The sequence below is a fragment of the Medicago sativa genome, chromosome 1 (assembly GCF_051527215.1).
Source record: "Medicago sativa cultivar Bolivia chromosome 1, Bolivia_mono, whole genome shotgun sequence".
In the NCBI taxonomy this organism is placed as follows: domain Eukaryota; kingdom Viridiplantae; phylum Streptophyta; class Magnoliopsida; order Fabales; family Fabaceae; genus Medicago; species Medicago sativa.
In genome coordinates this window covers 87,392,362-87,407,037 of record NC_140749.1, presented here as the reverse complement: position 1 = coordinate 87,407,037, position 14,676 = coordinate 87,392,362, and the positions used below count along the sequence as shown (strand labels likewise).

The following is a 14,676-nucleotide window of genomic DNA, read 5'->3' as shown; positions in this document are numbered from 1 at the left end:
AAAAATATGCCAAAAACATTGTTTAATTACTGTTTCCAACACTGGAATATTTTCTTATTAAATTTTGAACAATGTAAAAACATCCTCTCAAGAAGATGTTAAAACATGACCATTGTATTTGCTTTGTATATTAAAAGTAAATCGACAACACAACGCGGTGAACACTACAGTGTCAGGTATTGGTACCCAAAAACTCAAAAATACCAACAAAAAAAATCAATTCATTTTTTTTGTCTGTATTTTTCAATACATTTTTATTTTTATTGTAAACACAACAACAAGAAGAACTAAGCCTTATTCCACTACGTAAGGTCGACTACATGAATTAAATTAAGCCATAATGTTCTAACTTTATTGAAAATAAAATTAAACATATTCTGATCGGTTTTATCTATTAGAATAGCTCCAATACTCCTCACAGCGATCATGTAAATTGACCATCATAACACTGAATCTGACGATAACTAGGTGTTACTACACTAATGACGAGAGACTACAGTGTTTGCAACAGCAGATAATACAATCTCATGAAAAGAAAACAAACATTGAAGACAAGATCACGATATCTAGTGCAGAGATACCCACAATGGTTAGACCACCAAAATTAAAGTATCACCAAGATACGCATAATGATTCAATATTTTGGTGAAATGATGCATCTTGACGGTTACATATGATTCTGTGAATGAATAAACTGATACTACTGTCATAAGAGTTACTTCTGCAGTAGAACGAGAAAGCTACTAACAGCTACAATTCAATCAACTACAAGGTTCTTCATTTTGGATTCCAGTGCATCCTCCACACCACCCTCTTCATAAGATTCTTCATCACAGTCTTTTCCATCAGGGTCATTTTCATCTAATGGACCAAGCTTGTCCGGAGATTTTTCAAATATAACCATTAACTCTTTAATACCTTCATCAGAAATGACGTTTCCGTCAATGTCCAGACGTTCAAAATCAACCTTCTGCAATACAGTGAGAGCCAATTGTCGAGCTCCGTCTCTGGTTATTCTGTTGCAACTTAGATCGATTTCCTTTAATTGTGAAAGGCCTTCTAAAGCCTTACTTATCTGGATGGCACCTTCATCTTTGAGTTCATTCTCAGAGAGGTTCAACTTGGCAAGAAACTGCTTAGCTGCTAGGCAGTTTGCTATAGCAGGAGCAGCATCAACTGTAATATCGTTTCCACTCATCTCGAGAACTTCAAGGCGAGGAGCTGATGCCTTAAGAGCATTAGCTATAGCAATTGCTCCTTCGTCTTCCAAGTTCAGGAAGCTCAGGTATATCTCTCTTAACTCTGCATGCCTGGCAAGAGCTTTACTCAGAGAAACCCCACCCTCTACACCTAACATGTTGTCTCGCAAATCAAGCTTCCTCAAATGGGTGCAATTCCCTAAAGCATCAGATAAGGCAACACCGCCTTCATCGCCTATCCTTGTGGAGGAACAACGAAAATCCTCCAAGGAAGAAGAACGCTTCACAACCTCAGCTATAGCACGTGCTCCTTCATCTCCAGTCATATTATTATGAAAATGGAGAACTTTGAGCTTCTCTGTGGAAGGAATCAACTCAGAAACTGCTTGAGCAGCTTCTTCCGAAATTCCATCATTCATAAGATAAAGCTCCTCCAAGCAGCTTTGTGATTTCAGGAGAGTTCCAAATGCTCTAACACCTTTCTCACCTAAAGCATTGTCAGAAAGGTTTAAATACTTCAAGACACTGCCTTCTAGAGCAGCCGAGAATATCCTCATGACATCAAGTGCTTCTGCTTCTGGTCTTCCAGCAATAAAATCTGACAGGTCTACTTCTTTCAACTGGTCCTTGAGGGATACGAGAATCGTCTTAGCGACTTCTGCTGCTCCTAATCCAAAACTTCTGTTGCTGAAGCATATTTTAGTGAAAGAATTACCCGGCTCCTTCAATGGAATCAAAAGTTCATGGGCCTCCTCTGCTTCAATGAAAGCCCTTTGCCCTTTAGATATATCAAACACAGATTCAAGAGGGTCAGCAGCATCATCAGAAATTACTGCTTCTTTGACACCGTTCCTACTAGGACCCATTTTAAGAAGTTCTAGGAGGAGCTTACTGCACTCTTTGGCATAAAGCTGGACTGCAGAACCTCCATCACCATCTGGCTCTTCCTCATAATATTGGTTTGCGGTGGCAAAAGCCTTGTCCTCAATCCTTTTAGCATTTTCTTCAGCCTGTTTCAGGTCCAAGGTTTTATACTTCTGAGTGAAAATTGATTTCGTAGTAAGATGGTTGGTCATCTTCTCCACAAGCGTCTGTCTAGTGTTCTGACTAGGAGGCCATAATTTGATTGAGAACGGCCTGTTCTGCAAATTCAGCTCCATATCAATCAAACCTGCAAGAACAATTTGTATAAATAGTAACTACCCATGGAACATTTAAAGAGAAAAATAACAACAACAACAAGAACCAAGCCTTATCCCACTAAGCGGGGTCGGCTACATGGATAAAAATTGGCCATAATGTTCAATCATGAACCATATTTGGATCCAACTCATTAACCTCTAAATCTTTCCTAATAGCTTCTCTTATAGTTTTTCTAGGTCTTCCTCTACCTCTTCTGATCTGACTCTCCATTTGATCTGCTCTTCGTACTACAACATCTACCGGTCTTCTCTCTACATGCCCAAACCACCTAAGCCTATTTTCTACCATCTTTTATACTATAGGTGCTATCCCAACTCTCTCTCTAATGGTGTCATTCCTAATCCTATTTTGTCTAGTCTTACCACTCATCCAACGCAGCATCCTCATCTCCTCTACGCTTACTTGATTCCCGTGTTGGTTCTTAACCGCCCAAATTTAAAGAGACAAAATAAAAATAAAAATATAAATTTAAATTTGTTCAGAGACTTGTTTCATAAAAACAGTAAAAAATAAGACACGTTTTCGAAGACCTTGCCCGCTTTAGATATCAAACTGAAAATGTATCTGGATTCTGAAAGGTTATAAGTCACACACTAAAAATAAGTCACACACTGAAAATGTATCTGAAAAAATAAGACACATTTTTGTCACTTGTTAAAGTCATCATGATCATATGAATTGGATTTAATACACACATTACACAAATTAATTTATGAATTGGATATAAAAAAAGTGCTTTGAAAAGTAGCTCAAGAAATAGGAGCAACAACAATAAAAACCCATTAAATAAGTAATTGCAATAACAATTAACAGATATCGCACTGTATAGGTTGAATTGATTGCAATAATAAAGTAGGGCCTGTTTTCATTTCTCAATCATAATATGTTCATGTGATAATAATAGCTAAATGAAACTAAGTAAAACTACAAATAAAGTATGATTGATGATGATAAAAATAAAAACAAAAAGATTGCGAATTTGATGTCTGAATAATCAGCGATAGTAATTAACAGCTAAAAATATGGTAAACCCACAAATCAAAACCATCATAGAATAAGAAATTTAAACCCAAAAATTGAAACAGATCTGAGACTACGTAAACTTACGAATATTAAATAATTATTTTGAAAGGCATTGGAGAAAGCGCAGTGAAAGGGTGAACATGAAAGTAAATTGAAAAAGAAGAACCCTAGAAAAGATAAAAAGTATACCCTCTTTGTTGATCTGAGAATTGGTGCTGCACTTCACTTAACTCTGAAGCAGTTCGGAAAAATGTTGAATTTGAAATTGAATGATGGTGGTGGTGGAACAGTGATTAGGGAGAGAGTGGAGGGAAATCCTTAAAATGACGATAATGAAGAAGAGGATTGAAAATTGAAATTGAAATTGAAATTCATATACAAAATCAAATGTGCCTTTTTTGGAAAGTACAATAACGGCATGCTATTGGTCATTATTTTATTTAAGGGTGTAGGTGGTTCGGTCTTATTCGGTTTTAAGACTAAAAGTCATCTGAATTAAAAGATAAAAAATATGCAGTTGGTTTGCTTTGATTGACTTTTAAAATAAAATTCGAACAAAATGAAACAAATGTGATTTGGGTTGGATCTCTTGGTGCGATTTTTTTCTAGACAATATAATTTTTTGTTACCAATTTTAAAATAGAGTTAAAAAGCTATAACAAAATATACTTTCAACAATGTTTTAAATTTCATATAATATTACAATTTTATTTTCGCAAAACAAATATAGACAAAATTTAAAATGTGGACAAAAAATAATCCTATTATGTAAAAAATGTAAAAGATTAAGATTTATCATTCTATAAAAAAAATTCCTTAAAAAAAAAATCATTCTATAAAAGTTTTCATTTTTTAAATGAAAAATAAAGAAGAAACTTAACAAGAAAAAAAAAAGTCATTTTATAAAAGTTTTCATCGAGTTTATATGAGTATTTTTTTTTTTTTTTTTTGAAAGAGAGTTTATATGAGTATTGATCTAGGAGGCATATGTTCAATTAATGTTTTTATTATGTTCAGGTTTGGTTTTGTTGATAAAATAAAAATCGCAAACCGAACCAAACCATGCTGTTGAGTAAAAAAGTGATTCGAATACAACCAAACCGAATGTGGTTTCGGACTGGATTTGTTTGGTTTGCGGTTTTTCTATTGGACTGATTCGGTTTTGAACACCCCTAATTTATTATTCAAAAATGTTTCATTTACGTCCAATTTTCCATACATCTAAAACAAAACATTAATCACATGGGAATTTCAAAATTGTGATTAATATTAATATACTCCCTCGAAATAAATATAAAGAGCAGTTGAAAAATTGTAAATTTTTAACAAATACATTGAGTTTTATTAATAACCACTTTTGTTAACTATATTATTTCATTTATGAGAAAATAGTTAATTTCTTAACAAAATAGGTCGAAGTGTCTCCAAAATTTATGTCTTTACTTGACTATTTTTTTTCCTTTTATGTTGTTGATAATTTTGTTGGATTGATATGATCATGTATTTTGTATTTTAAGAAAGGAAAAAGATAGATAGACACCCTTTTTCATGTACCATTCATGTACACCTCTATGTGACAGGGGTATTTTTGTAATTTCATATCACATCATCACCCCAATAGGGCTGGAAACGAGTCGAGTCGAGCCGAACTTGTTTGAGCTCGACTCGACTCGATAAGAATTGGTTCAGCTCGAAACTCGGTTCCAGCTCGAAACTCGGTTCGAATTCGACACGAACTATTTTTCCACCTCGAGTTCGGCTCCTTTAAAGTTCATGAATAGTTCAGTTCGGTTCAGATCGTTTGTTCAAATCACATAACTCAAAAGTAAAAATTTATAAATCTTTGACTTATATTGTTGAAAAATAAGAGAGGAATATCATCAAATCATTCCGAGGAAAGAAACCTTGTATAAAATAGTTAATGACTTTTGTGAAATAAAAAATGAAGCACAACATTAACATTTAAGTTCGTAGTAGTCAAGCCAATTATGTTTTTTCTTCTTCTTAGCAACTAGACTAGATAATTACTTTGCAACGTAAACAACCGGCAAAAATATCACTTGGAGTAAGGGAATAAACGATGAAACGACTCGGTAGGATAAGACACAACATAGTGCCAATAAGAAGAAGGCCGAAGTAACATACACAAAAAATTGAATTAGAAACAAATAGAGCAATAGGATTTTCCTTTTTGATGGAGATTTGCTTATCTTGCTACTTACTACTTGCTAAATTCTTGTCAGTTACTATGTACAACAAAGGAGGACAGAAGTTTTGTGTGGACAATTGAAAATGAAAAGGAACCCAAAAGGCCAAAAGTAATCTTAATGTAAATTGGAAATGAAATTGGAAATTGCAAAAGCAGTTGATACATATAGTAAATTTAAAGTTCCTACTTCCTAAGATTTTTAAGAAAAGGAACCGAAAAGTTTAAGCCTTAAGGTCTTTTTCTAAAATATATTTAATTAATTTCATCAATATAAAAAGTTTAAAAAACTAACTACAAAATTATTTAAATATATGAAATCAATTATATATATAATCGAGCTAACTCATGAACCAAACGGGTCCAACCATCTATAACTCAAGTTCAGGTCATTAGGTTCATGAACCAAGTTCAACGGATTAATTGCCGAGTCGAATTTTGAACTATACTCGAGTTGGTTCGGTTCATTGTCAACTCTAACCCCAACTCATCTCTTCTTTCAATGTTTTTGCCACATGTCATAATTTTGTGTGGGTGTCTAAGTGTGTATGCCACATAAGGTGGTTCAGGTATAAGAGCTCTTTAAGAAATCGCGATGCGATTGTGTGAGCACAGTGAAACCATATTGCACAAAACGACAGATCAAAACGATAATTCAAATATACTTTAAAGTGTCATCATTCTCAAAGAGTACACAAGGAGGGAGCTCTAATCAGCACGCTAAAGTAATCGGCCACAAAAATGAATTTGACATCACATATTTAAAAAAAGGTCATGCTAACTTATGCCCTAAGGACACATGCCAAGGAACTTAAAAAGAACAATTTTACATTGAAAAACATAATATTTTAATTTTTAAGAACATAAGAAGGCATTTCGTACAAAAAAAAAGAAGAAGGTTCGAGAGATTCTCTCTGGTGTCAATTTAGGTGGACTAATATATCTTCTTCAAAAAAAAAAACATAAGAAGGCATTTCGTACATAAGTATCAAATGCTTATATTGTGATAGGCAGGGGCGTAGCCATTCATATACAAGGGGTAGCCTTGGCTACCCCAAAAAATAAATTAGTCTTAAATTAGTTGGTATGTATTTATATCTAGCTACCTTAAATAATAAATTGAGCTACCCCAAACAAGATCGGTTGTCGAAAATTAACATAAAATAATAAAGTAAAAAAAAATACTACATGATTGATAGATTTATTTGTAATGTTCTGGTATTTCCGGTCGCAATAACAACTATAGAGAAAACATTTTTAACAATTAAAATTGTCAAGACAATAGTCATAAACATATTAAATGGGCAATGAGTCTCTTGCAAATAATCTAATTATTTACATTGGAGAAGACATTATCATTCTATTTTGTAAACAATAAATTATGGATAAAATTGGCCTCTTGAAACACACTTTGTCCAACTTTTTTAAATAACTATTGTCAATTTTTATCATTTGTTGCTGCTCTAAGTTAATTTTTATGTATTAGCTAATTTTCATATTATTTTGTTTTTAGTCTCTACAACACTTGTAATTTTTAAGTTAATTTCCTAAGATTTTGTTTCCTAATTTGATTGAGAGATTCTAAATAAGGGAGGTAAAATGAAAAAAAGAAGGATTGTACCCAAAAAATGGAAGAATATTCTGAACCTTTGACGAATGGAAAAATTGATATGATAAAAAATGATAAAAAGTTGGTGGCTTTCACTGCAACTGCAGGCCAACCTCTTGTATGGTGGGACGTTTTAATTTTTTTTTCTTCTTTCAATTCTAACATTATTTATAGGAATCACTTTTAAGAATTGTCAATGATTAACCAAATTTCTCAAAACTCTAGCTAGCACAGTCCAAACCACACGGCTGTGGAATCACATGCCCACAAAAAAAAAAAAAAAAAAACTAATCTGAAGAATACAAATTTGTGACTAAATTATCTTTTTTTATCACATTATAAAAATAGTAAGTACACTAATAATTGTCGTCATTGCAGTATAAAAGACAAATATGAAATTCATTGAATTGAATATCCATAAACAAAAGAGGATAATTAATTAAAGGGTTAATAGTCACTTTGCTCCCTGAATATGTAGCAAGTAGTCACAATAGTCTTTCAATGTATCAAAATTTCAAAATAATCCCTGATTGTCCACTTTGTTAGTCAAAATAGTCCCTAAAGCTTAAATAACCCCTTAATACTCACAATAACTCTTTTGATATAAAGACTAAAATGACAATAAGTAAATACGTATAAGGACTAATATGACAATAAGTAAGTCTATTGAAGGACTAATATGACAATATTAACGAAATATTTTAATATCAAGGACTATTTTGACTAATAAAGTGCACAATCAGAGACTATTTTGCTATTTCGATACATTGAGGGATTATTGTGACTACTCGTCACTCATTCAAGGACCAAAGTGGTTATTTCCCCTTAATTAAAATTGATCATGAATTCAGCAAACTCCATCTCCAATTTATTACAAAAATCAACAATAAAATTACATAATGACCCTCCTCAAATCAAACAAGAAAAGAAGCAATACGTTTGACCATATCAATAGAATTCTGAGTTTCAGGATGATAAATCTGAAAACAATGTTCTTCACCTTCAACATGAACAAGTTCCACATCACCTTTCCAACCACTTTTCTTAACAGCATCATAGTACCAAATCCCTCTGTCTCTTAAATCATCATTCCCCGCAACAAAAATCAACATCTTAGGACAACCAATAATATCCAAACTAGGAGCATCAACAGCCAAAGGATTGATCAAAGGGTTATCAATCCCACCAGGTGCACCAGGGTACACAAAATTCCAAACTTTCATAGGTGAACTTTGTTCATGCCCTTCAACTGATTCTGACAAAACCGGCTTCGAACTCCAAAACAAAGGAAAAGCAAGTAATGCTCCTCTAATTTTCATATCACCAGGTAAAGTTTCATCACCATTACCAACACGAAGAAGTGCATTGTGTGCAATATTTGCACCTGAAGTATCACCACCGATGTAAAAACGGTCAAAATCACCGTATTTGATTAACCATGGTTCAGCGTTGTTGATGCTGTTGTTGATGGAATGAGAAGTGACCCATTTGAGGGAAAACCAACCATCATCATAAGCAGCAGGAAGAGGGTGTTCTGGTGCAAGTCTATATTCAACAGAAACAACAAGAACATTTGCTTGTGAAGCAATGATATTGAGGTAACGTTGGTGAAGGAAAGAGAAAGCTGATTCAAGACAAAAAGCACCACCATGATAGTAAACTAAGATTGGAAGCTTTTGAGTTTGGTTGGTGAGTTTTGGAAGATGAATACGTGCAGAGATTAATGGGTTTTGTGAAATGATTATGTCTTTTGATGAGACACCTGTTTCAGGATCAAGAGGGATTGGTGGTACGATTTTAGAGCCTAAGAAACGTTCAACTGTTCCATCTTTGTAGACACGGAGAAGAGGTGGAAGTTCTCTGTCTATCTCTTTGGTTGTTGTTGAAGAAGCCATTGAAGCAGAGAAGTGAAGAGAGTAGAACAGTGAGTAAGCTTATAATAAGACACAAGACAAGATGGTTTATTTGAAAAGTCAAAGTTTGACAATATGGTCAAATGTGTCACCTTAAATAACAATATTGTTATGGGACAAACTTGGTTGCTTCCTCGTGCAGGCCTACCTACCTACCCCATAATTTTAACTGAAAATTCATAGAATACTTTGTATATTGCAGGCATGTTTGGTTCAGAGCCAAAAGCAATTCTCTACAGTGCCAAAAGCAATTCTAGCCAAAAACAACGTGTTTGGTTTGGCTTTTCAGAATTGCTTTTATCCTCCAAAAGCAATTCTCCATGAAGCTACAAATCCTAGCTTCTAGCTTTTCTAGAATCAATTATAAACGGTAAATATTATATTTTATTATTACAACCTATTATTTTCCTTTATTGCCCTTTATCAATTCTCCTTCTTTATCAATTCTCCTTTAGCTATGTCTATTTTAATAATTATACATTCAAAAGCAATTCTACATAATTGTATCCAAACATAAATCAGTTTGTTTAATCAATTCTACATAATTGTATCCAAACATAAATCAATTCTCTCAGAATCAATTCTATCAGAATCAATTCTGTCAAAATCAATTATATTCAAAACTGAACCAAACACACACTACATCAACCTATACATAAATGTCTAATGTTATTTTAACCCATCATTATTTGCCTCTTTAACCTCCTGCAGACGTCGCAAGATATTCTAAGCTTTTGATCTTTGGAGTGAGGCTACTTTTTAAGTCGGTAGCAGAAATAAAACTTTGATTTTTGTCTCTAGCGAAAAATTATACTCCATCCGTTTCAAAATACATGTCAAAGTCAACACTTCACATATGCCAATGTACAATTTTGACTGTTAATATATTTAATTATCTAAAGTAAAAAATTATAAAAATTTAATATTTTGAAAATATTTGTCGAGACAAATCAAACAACATCTTACATGCTAATATTTGTATTTATATATTAGTTAAAAAGTATGGTCAAAGTAAGTCAAGTGTATAGTGCACATTGCAAAAATTAGACATGTGTTTTGAAAAGGAGGGAGTATTACCAACTCGTTCAAAACATTGTTTAAAAAAAAAACTTGTTCAAAACATGTATTAATAAAAAGGCAAATGCTAACATGTGCCCCGAACATATGTTAGTGAATTTAAAATAGAATAATTATCTTAAAAGTTGTGCATTCAACTTTATTCAATTTTTAAAATTAAAATTTTATTCTTTTTTATGAAAAACTTTTAATTTTGGATTTTGTGCCCTTTGAACACAAGATAGCAATAAAAAATGTCAATCACCATAATTTGAGATATTGATAAAAGTATGGTCTTAATTTAAAAAATGTCAATCACCATACTTTGAGATATTGATAAAAAAATGTCTTAATTTATCCTCAAGTTTAATCTAAAATGCCAAAATTATCCTTTGCAATGAAAATAAAAATATGATATGAACAATGGACGGTTGCTGGAACGTAATCTGGTTTTGTATATTATGTCCACTTATATCTCTAAAGTACATGTTACATATACATGTGAATAGCCAACTGTAATAAACATGATATAAAGAGATATACATTAAGTGGCTTTATGACTATTATTTTCTTTTGATAAGCCAACGGTAATAAACATCATATAAGGAAATATACTTACGGTTTGACACCATGTATTAAGGCATTGCATTCACACATATTCCTTTCCAATGGTTTGTTTGATTTCTCTTGATTTGATTCATTAAGAGAGGAATCTTCATTATTCTTTACACTTTACTCATTTTATTCCTCAGAGCTTCTTCGTGTTCGTGTGTGCCTGCAGTTTTTTCTTTCATTTCATTTTAGTTTCTTTCGTTTGCAGTATTTTAGTTTCTTTCATTTTTTTAGTAAAAAAAAATCATATTAGAAGGGAACTAAAATACATATAAAAAAATGATGAATCAAAATGTACTATTAATTTTTCATGAGATAATTAATCAAAATGATAAAAAAAAAAGATACATATTTTTAAAATGTAGTTTAAGATTTAAGGGTAAAAAGGTAAAAAAAAGCCTCCCATTTCATCTTTTGAACCAAAAATAAATTTATTTAAAATATTTCTTGGGTTAAATATGTTTTTGGTCCCTATAAATATCTCAACTTTTTGTTTTAGTCTCTCTAAAAATATTCTTCAACTTTTAGTCCTAAAAAATTTCTCATCTTCACTTTTAGTCCCTCATTTAAAGTAAACTCATATATATTCATATTTTTTAATAAAATTTTTCAGAAAAATTCATAATATTATAAGAATCTCTAAAAAAAATAGAATTTTTTAACAAAAGATGAATTTAATATGAAATTTTATATTTTTGACGGTTAAAAATTCATATTTAATTTGTGTTTTGTTAAAAAATTCTAATTTTTTTTGGGGAAATTCTTTTATAATACTTTACATATTTCTGCACAATTTCATCAAAAAATACAAAATATAACTTAAAAATATGACCAAAAGTAGTGATTGAAAATTTTATAGGGACTAAAAGTTGAAGGAAAATTTTAGAGGGACTAAAACGAAAAATTAGCATATTTATAGAGACCAAAAACATATTTAACCCATATTTCTTTTCGCTTCTCTCATCCATTAAAATTTCTCCCCTCCTCTCTGTTTAACCAAACATACTTTAAAGCTCCCTGCATTAGACTAGGTTGTACTGGAACCACTACCAAAAGATACAAGACACTACCAAAAAAAAAGGTTGTACTGGAAATTTGAAAATAAAGCCCACTGGGTAGGGGGTGTATAAATTATTTTTTTTGCTTTGATAAGAGGTGGTATATAAACCTAAAATTTGATCTAGCTTTGGGGATTTTAGTCAGGGCTGGTCCTAAGATTTTGGGTGCCTTGGACAAAACAAAAAAAATTGTGTCATTTTAATTAGGGTTAATTATGTTTCTAGTCCCTATAAAATAGCGACCTTGTAAGTTTAGTCCTTACTTAATTTTAATAGCATTTCTAGTCCCTATAAAAAAAATTTACTTATAATTTTAGTCCCTGCTAAAACAAAGTTTGATTAATTATCCTTAAACTCTTAAATTTTTGAACGATTTTTTTGAGACAAGATTAGAACACTATGAAAGGTTCGTTTACTAAAATTTAGAATTTTCTGACATGAAATGAATTAAATATGAATTTTTTAAAACGACAAAAGTTAAAGATAAAAAGTAATAAAATCTGGATGTAGAAATCAAATTTTGCGATAATTTTTTGCAGAGGAACTTTTAGTAATGTTCTAAACATGTCTGCAAAAAATTGTTCAAAAATTTAAGAGTTTAAGCATAAATTAAACAAATTTGAATTGAGTAGGGACTAATACTCAGTGCAGAAAAACAAAATTAGGGTCTAAAAATGCTATTAAAATTAAGTAAGGACTAAACTTATAAGGTCGCTATTTTATAGGGACTAGAAACATAATTAACCCTTTTAATTATTCAAATATTTTCTTTCTTGCATTTTTTGTTGTAAAAGATTCATTTATAATCAAAGTTTTTTAAAAATACATTTTCAATGGAATTAATAAAATCAAATTAAAAAGAAATGTATCTATATAGTACTAATTATTAAGTAAAAATATTAATTTTGGTGCCCCTAAAAAAATGATATCTTGAGCTTCCGCCCCTCCCGCCCACCCTTAGCACCACCACTGATTTTAGCCCTTCCGTTCATCAATAAAATTTGATCTTGTAATAATAACAACAACAACATATATCCAATTTTATATCCCAAAAAAGCGGAGAGAAGATGCCAGATCTATTTCTCACTCTCTTGACATATAATTTAAGGGAAAATTACACACACCTCCTCTGTGGTTTACACAAAAGTCACTCACACCCCCTCTAATTCCCTAAAAGCACATACCTCCCCTACTGTCTAACACCGTTTGAAACCGTTTAAACTTTAAACTTTGCTTTCTCTAACATATACAAAACCTTGTTATTTGAACGATTCCTAGGCTGTCATCCCTGCAGCGATAGAGACACCAAAGCAATTATATTTTCAGAACTTCACTCAATAAAGCTACCTCCTTTCAATCTATAGTCTATACTGGCCAAAAATTGAATTTCGGGGAAACCTAGAATTAGAAGTGAATCTGTCAAAACTATCACAGCGAGATTCTACTTCTGTTGTGAAATAGATGCTAAAATATTTATTTGTTTCAATGGAAAATTTGGATTAGTAATTATTGTTGTGGAAGTGATGAAACAACGTAACTACAGTGAGTTGAATTTGGATGTTTGAAACATTAAACTCAATGGGGAGGGAAATTTGGGGAAGCCACATCAAAATGGAAGGAAGGATTTTTCTGGTTTGTAAACGAATTCAACCAAAGAGTTGTTCCTGAAACAGAGTGCCAACCATGGGGATGTTGGGTGAGAAATTAGATAATTGAATGCTTACAAACTTTGACTAACAGACGTTGAATGAGGGGGCATAAGATGATATTTATTGTAAATATAAAGGAGGTTGGTGCTCATTTCATAAATAGAAGGGGTGTTTGTGACATTTGAACAAAACTCAAGGGAGGTTAGTGTAATTACCCCATAATTTAAAGCAGCATATTTGTTATCAAATTTTGTTGGGGTTATAGAAAGAAGGCTTAAGTGCAATTTTGCCCCCACTATTTTGACTGAATCGGAATTTTACCCCCCCTATTTTAAAACTCGGAATTTTACCCCCCCAATTTAATGTTTTTCGGAATTTTACCCCCATATTTTAAAACTCAGAATTTTACCCCCCCAATTTAATGTTTTTCGGAATTTTACCCCCTCTACCACATTATCTTATTATCCACCTAATTAATTATTTAAATTAAATAATTTTTAATTACAAAAATAAACAACTTTTTAAAAAAATCGAAAAGCACTTTAAAAAATACCTTAAAATGCAGAAAAAAAATTCTAAAAAATACTAGAAAATAAAGATAAAATGTAGGAATTACAAAAAAAATAAATAAATTTTTTAAAAAATCGAAAAAACTTTAAAAAATACCTTAAAATGCAGAAAAAATACTAGAAAATAAAGATAAAATGTAGGAAATAAACCAGAATAAACGAAAAAATCCAAAAAAAATACATGGAAAATTCAATTAAAAATACATGGCTAATATTTGGATGATCAATTATTAGGTGTATTATTGCACTCGTATATTTGCCTAATGATCATCCAAATATTTACAGGTGCATTATGTTTTTTTTCATGTATTTTTAATGGGATTTTTTTTTCCGTTTATACTGTTTTTCCATGTATTTTTAATGGAATTTTTTTTGTTTATTCTAGTTTATTTCCTACATTTTATCTTTATTTTCTAGTATTTTTTTCTGCATTTTATTAAAAAAAATCGATTTTTATAAAAAATTATTTATTTTTTGTAATTCCTACATTTTATCTTTATTTTCTAATTTTTTTCTGCATTTTAAGGTATTTTTTAAAGTTTTTTCCATTTTTTTAAAAAGTTATTTATTTTTTGTAAT

At 31.3% G+C, this 14,676-nt stretch overlaps 2 protein-coding genes across 3 annotated transcripts; both read right to left on the bottom strand.

Annotated features, from left to right (window-relative positions):
• Window positions 1-455: 455 nt before the first annotated feature.
• RANGAP2 (RAN GTPase activating protein 2) lies at window positions 456-3,756 on the bottom strand. Of its 2 annotated transcripts, none has more exons than XM_085740221.1 (2): window positions 3,510-3,756; window positions 456-2,370 (listed from the first exon to the last, which is right to left on the bottom strand). In XM_085740221.1, exon 2 carries the CDS (start codon window positions 2,357-2,359, stop codon window positions 758-760), a length of 1,602 nt encoding a protein of 533 aa, XP_085596347.1. In that variant the 5' UTR covers window positions 2,360-2,370; window positions 3,510-3,756; the 3' UTR covers window positions 456-757. The 2 variants fall into 2 exon arrangements, with proteins under 2 accessions (XP_085596347.1, XP_085596346.1); XM_085740220.1 differs by having other exon boundaries at window positions 3,615-3,756.
• A 4,164-nt stretch (window positions 3,757-7,920) lies between these two features.
• On the bottom strand, window positions 7,921-9,163 carry LOC146958685 (2-hydroxyisoflavanone dehydratase-like). Its single transcript, XM_085740223.1, has one exon. The coding sequence runs from the start codon at window positions 9,133-9,135 to the stop codon at window positions 8,155-8,157; it is 981 nt and encodes a 326-aa protein (XP_085596349.1). The 5' UTR covers window positions 9,136-9,163; the 3' UTR covers window positions 7,921-8,154.
• Window positions 9,164-14,676: the final 5,513 nt, after the last annotated feature.